At 47.7% G+C, this 7008-nt stretch overlaps 1 protein-coding gene across 1 annotated transcript in view; it reads left to right on the top strand.

The window, feature by feature from the left end:
* Positions 1-3840: 3840 nt before the first annotated feature.
* COLEC12 (collectin subfamily member 12) overlaps positions 3841-7008 on the top strand; it is a 98327-nt gene continuing 95159 nt past the window's right edge. Inside the window, exon 1 of the mRNA XM_054059879.1 lies at positions 3841-4000. Within this exon, the coding sequence (XP_053915854.1) occupies positions 3994-4000 (7 nt within the window). The 5' untranslated portion in view covers positions 3841-3993. The remainder of the gene's footprint in view (positions 4001-7008) is intronic.

The raw sequence follows: 7008 nt of genomic DNA, 5'->3' as shown, positions 1-7008 counted from the left end.
CACAATAGAGGAATAGAGGGGCAGAATCACCTCCCTCACCCTGCTGGCCACACTTCTTTTGATGCAGCCCAGGATATGGTTGGCTTTCTGGGCTGTGAGAGCACACCTACGGTCCATGTCAAGCTTCCCATCAACCAGCACCCCCAAGTCCTCCTGTGCAGGGCAGCTCTCAATCATATCATCCCCATCCTGAAATCGGGGATTGCCCCAACCCAACTTTAGGACTTTGCACTTGGCCTTGTTGAACCTCATGAGGTTCTCACAGGCCCACTTCTCCTTTCTGTCCAGGTCCCTCTGGATGACATCCCATCCTTCTGGTGTGGTAACTGCACACTCAGCTTGGTGTCAACTGCACACCTGCTGAGGGTGCACTCAATCTCGCTGTCAATATCATTGAGAAAGATATTAAACAGCACTGGTCTCAGTACAGACCCCTGAGGGACACCACTTGTCATGGATCTCCATTTGGACTTTGAGCCATTGACCACTACTCTGTAAATACGAACCATCCACCCATTAAATCCATCTCTCTCCAATTTAGAGAGAAGGATGTTGTGGGGGACTGTGTCAAAGGCTTTACTGAAGTCTAGATAGATCACATCTGTCAGTTTACCCGTGTCCACTGCTGCAGTTACTCCATCATAGAAAGCCACCAAGTTGGTCAGACAGGACTTGCCCGTGGTGAAGCCATGCTGGCTGCCATTAATCACCTCCCTGCCTTTCATGTGCTTTAGCATAGCTTCTAGGAGGATGTGTTCCATGATCTTCCCAGGCACAGAGGTGAGGCTGACAGGTCGGTAGTTCTCAGGGTCGTCTTTTCTACCCTTTTTAAAAATGGGCACAATTTACCCTTCTTCCAGGGTAACTTCTCCTGATTGCTGTGACTTTTGAAATATCATGGAGAGTGGCTTGGCAACCACATTGGCCAATTCTCTCAGGACTCTGGGATGCATCTCATCAGGTCCCGTGGACTTATATATGTTCAGGTTCCTCAGGTGGTCACAAACTTGATCCTCCTCTAGCGTAGGAGGGGGTTTATGCCCCTGGTCACCATCTTGCTGTCCACTGACCCAGGAGGGGTGAGGAGAGTGGTTGTCAGTGAAGACTGAGGCAAAAAAGTTGTTAAGTACCTCAGCCTTCTCCTCATCTGTTGATATGAGGTCACCATTTTCAATCATCAGTGGGGGTACGTTCTCTTTAACCTTCCTTTTCTGTTTGACGTACCTGTAAAAGCCCTTCTTGTTGGTCTTCACTTCCCTTGGCAAGTTCAGTTCCAGCTGTGCCTTGGCCTTCCTGACCTCATCCCTCACAACCAGGCAGCATCCTTATACACTTCACAGGTTCCCTGTCCCTGCTTGCACTGCTGGTGCAAGATCTTGACTCGGCCATGCTGGTCTCTTCCCTTTCCTGCCGGATTTCCCACATCTGGGGACTGAGTGCTCTTGTGCCTCATGGAAAGCATCTTATGTATTTGCCAGCTCTGTTCTGCTCCCTTTTCCTGAAGGGCTACATCCCAGGAGATCCTACTGAGTCAAATAGATGCATACTTCAGAAATATAAAGTGACAAGAATGGAGGTAGACCTCAGCCCAAATGAATAAATCATAAACTTTGAATGAATTCAAAACACTAATTATCTTTCTTTCAATTAGTAAGGAACATGTTTTCCTCGGACACAGCAGTTCACTTGTCAGTCTCTGCAGTTCTTGATTGCTGTCCTTTAGTTCATTAAGGTTACTGTCTGAAGAATTAGGAAAGCATTATTAGTTACTGTTTTTGAGGAATTTCCTAAATTCCTGCACAGTTCTGCTCCTTACACCTTCTGTAACGACACAGGTATAAACTAATATTCTTACTTTGTCTTATTTTTGAAGCATTCCTTCAGCACTGTGTTTTCAAACAGAAATACTTTTTCTTTGGAGAAATGGAACTTCACTACTGACTTCATCCTGTCTATGACAAGCAGCAGAAAGATTTCTTCTAGGAAAACATACTCCTGGGCTTTGGGTCAGGGCATCAATATTTTCTAGTTTGGGAAACTCAATGATACCGATTCTTCAAAACAAAAGTTGTCAGTTAACTTAGGATCAAATAAATCATGCAACTGAGCAAGTGTTAATCAGTCTTACAAACACTGTGAGACCTGTTGTCCTAATCCAACACAACGCTACAGGACACCAGTCATTACCTGATGACTGTATTCAGATTTAAGTGTTTTGTACCTAAAATAGATATTTCGGTCAACTACCAGAGCATAAACGAAAAGCTGAGTCAACTCTCTTTGATACATGAGCCCTGCTTTAGAGCAGCAAATGGCTACTGCAGGTGGTCGTCAAGTATTTTTGGTGATCTCAAACTGAAGGTACTCCCTCCAAGTCAAGGAAATGTCAAGTCATTAGACCAGCTGAAGGAATTCAGGAATCTGCTCTTCAATTTTTGCTCTACAAGGGTTACTTTTGTGGATTTAATCCTGCATTCCTTGCTCAGGCACAATCGTACCTGATCGGTTTCCAATGCTTTTTGACCTGGTGTTAAACTAACACTATGACAGTGTGCCATGACCTTTCTGGCACTACGGTCCTTAGTGGAGCCACAAACACCCTGAAAAGAGCATGCAGCATAATAATTTCCTTGGGCATCTCCACATTCAACAGATTGCGATACTTTGAATTGCAAAGGCAAAGCAGTGTGCATCTCCTCACTGAGAAGGGAAAAACTTTCTGGTGCCTCCGCTGCTTTGTTCATCCCCAGAACGAGCTGGTGTATGTTGCACTAGCTCTGCTTCATAAGCACAGAGAGTAACAGTCGAAGCTGGATCATAAACACCTACCCTCACCATCGATAGTCTAAAAATGGGTAGGTTTGCAGAAAATCAAAGTGCACCTATCTGAAAATGAGAGCCTGGAAAAATCTCATTCTTTCTGCCAACATCCAGAACTAGAGAAAGAAAAGACAACTGGGCTGTATATCCCTAATCCCACAAATATTTACACACATTCTTAAGCGCGTGCACAGCGTGCAGCCCCACTGAATCCAGCAGGACTTCTTGCGATGCTTTGTTCGGCAGCAGGGTGAACTTCTCGTGTCCCACAGCCTCTTGCCAGCTGACCCATGCGCACCCACAGCTCTGAAATCTCTCCTTTGGCGTAGCGCAGCGAGCTTGGGTGGTGCGAGGGACTGTTTGCAAAGGGGAGGGACTGTTTACAGAGGCTTGTAGTGATAGGACCAGGGGCAATGGGTATAAACTGGAGAGGGGCAGATTTAGATTAGACATAAGGAGGAATTTCTGCACTATGAGAGTGGTGAGGCACTGGCACAGGTTGCCCAGGGAAGCTGTGGCTGCCCCATCCCTGGAGGTGTTCAAGGCCAGGTTGGATGGGGCCTTGGGCAGCCTGGTCTCTTGGGAGGTGTCCCTGCCCATCACAGTGGGGTTGGAACAGGGAGGTGGTTGAGTCACCATTCCTGGAGGTATTTAAAGAGTAGACGAGGTGCTCAGGGACATGGCTTGGTGGCACATAGGAATGGTTGGAGTTGATGATCCAAGAGGTCTTTTCCAACCCGGTGATTCTATGATTCTCTGATCTTTAAGGTCCCTTCCAACCCAAACTATTCTATGATTCGACGACCCCCAGGAGGACGGCGTTAGCCAAACCCCCGGGTGCCTGCCCCTCGCGACCCTTCGCCCTCCCGGCAGGATCACATCCCACTCGAGCTCCCCGGTCCCGGGAGGGCGCCTCGAGTACCGCCCCAGGCTGCTCCCCACGGGCAGCCCCCGCCGCCCCGAGCCCGCCCCGCAGCCCGTCCCCGGCCGCGGCCCCTTCCCCGAGGCGGAGGGAGGGAGGCGGGGCGAGGAGCGAGGGCGAGCGGCGCGGGCAGCGGCAGCGGCCGGGGCTGCGCAGCAGGGGCAGCGGCGGGGGCGCGCCCGGCCCCGGCATGGACCGGCACTAGGCAGGGAGCGCCCCCACCGTCCTATGCGACCCGCCCCGGCGCCAAGATGAAAGGTACGGGCGAGAGCTCCGCCGCCCGCTACACGTGCACCGGCGAGTGCTGCGAGCGGGCACTGCGTTGGGCAGCGTGCGGGCAGGCTGCGGCAAGGGGAGAGGGCAGGCGGCGTGCAGAAAGGGAGCTGAGGGCGGGCAGGGTGCAGGCAGGGCAGCGTGCAGACGGGCTGCGGCGAGAGGGGATTGCAGGCAGCGTGCAGGCAAGATCGGTAGGGTACAGGCAGGGTGCAGGTGAGGAAGGCAGCACGCAGGCAGGCTGCATCGAGGGGAGATTTCAGGCAGGTGCAGGGAACGGGCAGGGTGCAGGCAGGAGGTACCTGTAGGGTACCGGGACGGAGCAGTCAGGATGCAAGTAAGGCAGCGTGCGGACAGGCTGCATCAAGGGGAGATTGCAGGCAGGACGCGGGCAGGGCGCTGTGTGAACAGGCTGCAGCAAGGGGAGGTTTCGAGCAGGATGCCGGCGGGGCGGTCGGTATGCGTGTAGGGTGCGGGCAGCGCAGCCGGTGCCGGGGACTGCAGAGCCTGTGTCTGCCCGCAGCCCCGCGCTCGAGTCTTCGCGCCGCCCCGGTTGGGTTTGTGCGGGGCAGGCGCGGCGCGGGGTGTCCGTGTCCCGTCCCGTCTCCGTCGTGTGTGCTTTCCCCGGCACGTTTTCTCTCGGCACCCAACTTTTATCTCCCCTTTCCGCGGCGTCCCGAGAAGTCCGACTTCTGCTTCTCCCCAGTTTATTTGTTTATTTTTTCTCTGCCAGCGTTTTGCGATGTTCTTCGTTTTGTTTCTAAACATCTGGCAGTGATTAGGTGCCAGCAGAGGCTTAACTGGCTTGTGAAATGTATTTGGCATATTTCTCCTCAACATCCACCGACTGGAAAATATTTGGGCTTTGCTTTGCATCTGTTAAAACTGAAACTTTGTTTCTTTTCCTTTTCTCTTCTTTTTCTCCCCTCTCTCTCTCTTTTTGTTTTAAATGGGTAAAACACTCCACTTCTACCAGTTGACCCCATCCTACAAAGTTGTGACTGAGAGGTATTAGATAATACACTTCTAAAATCGAATAGAGAACCAGATTGCCACATTGCTACACCGTAAGCTAGTAAAGATGTAGGGGTGTGTGCAAGAAAGCCTTCTGTTTGTGAAAATTGATAGCCTTACAGCAAAACACAGAGACTTTACACACTGGGGAATACTTAAAATGAAGACATCAAAGGACATTATAGAAAGTTTTGGAAGTCATTGGGAGTTTGTGAGAGTTGGATCTAGTTCTTTTTCTGCAGTGGCAAAAAAACTTGAAGGGTGGAAGGAAAAAAACATACATATAAGAAAATTGCTTTTGGGCATCAGTGCCTGTGCTTGGATTGCAGTTTGATTCCAGATGCCAGGAGGCCAGTAAACATCGTGGTAGTTACACTTAGTTTCCAGAGTCTGGGACACCAAATGATGTGATTATTTACTCACTTGCTAGAGGATCTGCCTGAAGGGAGAAGAAGCTTTTGGGGGGTTTTATTTTTGCAAGCCCACACGTGCTGTTTAAGTTACTTGTGGCACTGTGACATGTCTCTATAGGGCTGTGTAATGCATTAAAAATAATGTATTTACAGTGTTTTTTTAGTTATAGGGTACTTGTGCCAAAAGTTTTGACATCAGCTTGTCATTATCAGCGTAAGTGTAATGGCAGGAACAAACCAAAACAATGGGAATGCAGTAATATAAACCCCTGCCTGTTATCACTGAAAGCCTTATGCCCTGTTTTTGTAGGGGCTGAAGCTGCACTGGTTTTAGGAGGAGTCTGGATACAAAGGGCTGAGGATGGCAATACATATAACGCAACTTGTGTCTCCTTCCATTCTGCCTTCATCGCTCTTCTTTGCAAAGCAGAGAAGTGGCATTTGGAGGGAAGATGTTATTCCTGCTGGGAGCGCATGTTGTTGCTTTATGTGACACTGAGAGGGAGATGCTTCACTCTGGTTGCTAGTCCTTACCATTCGGTTTCCCTGAGAGCAATCACAGGCATCTTATTTTGGAAATCAGTAATAAAACACAGAAAAAAACACTTAAATGACTGCTCTAATAGTAGGGGAAAAGATAAACTTCAAAGAAATCATCACATCAAGTGCCATTGCCGGTGTTGTGGAAGTCAGGAAGCCAAACCAAATTTTGACTCTGTGATTTCCTTTTCTGGGTGCAGACTTGTTTTTTCGTATTTTCTCTTTAAATTTGATGGTAGTAATGATTGTAGGACTTTAGAACTCAGTGTAGTTAAGCATTTTTCTCAATAACAACAAAATGATGTGTTGATTGCAGCTGTCTCTTATATCTACCCTCTCTGGAGAATGGAGGAATGTCTAAATAATTACATCACTAAATATTTGTAAGGAATAAATTATATTTTCCATTGCCGGAATTTGTAATGTGTTATGTTTTAAATCAATAAAACAAATTGAAGTTTATGTTTAAGATGCTGGCAGTTTTATTTCCAGCAATCTACACTGAGTTCACAAACTTTGGTGATACTTTTTAGTAATAATTCATGTGATTTATAAAAGGACTTGTCTGTTTAAGGATCAGATGTATCTTTATCAAATGATATGTCTAAGTTATAATTATTTATTGGGGTGTGAAGGAGTATTTGTTGCCTAGGAAACAAAAGAAAAAAGGTGCTTTTGTCAAACACCACCACATGTTCAAAAACATTGGTCCTAACTTAAGACAGGGACAAGTGTTGTTGAAACTGAGAACTTCTTTCTATGTATCTGTGTTATATTTTGTAACTATTACCTTAAACTGCATCTGTAATCACTACTGTCATGTCAGTTTTGGTGCTAAGTTTCTTTTGCCTGAAATGTGGATGTTGTTTGAATAACAACTAATATTAATACCCAAAATCAGGCTGTGACAAAGTCAATGTGGTCGCTTTGGGACTGTTGCTCCAGGGTGAATGAGGAGCTCTGTGTTGTGGTACCCAAGGTAGCTCAGCTGCTTCTTTCCACTGATCCTCCTTCTTCTCATTCTTT

This window comes from Cuculus canorus, chromosome 2 (genome assembly GCF_017976375.1).
Source record: "Cuculus canorus isolate bCucCan1 chromosome 2, bCucCan1.pri, whole genome shotgun sequence".
Taxonomy (NCBI): Eukaryota; Metazoa; Chordata; class Aves; order Cuculiformes; family Cuculidae; genus Cuculus; species Cuculus canorus.
Note: the sequence above shows the minus strand (reverse complement) of the source record. Positions and strands in the feature narration are given on the sequence as shown.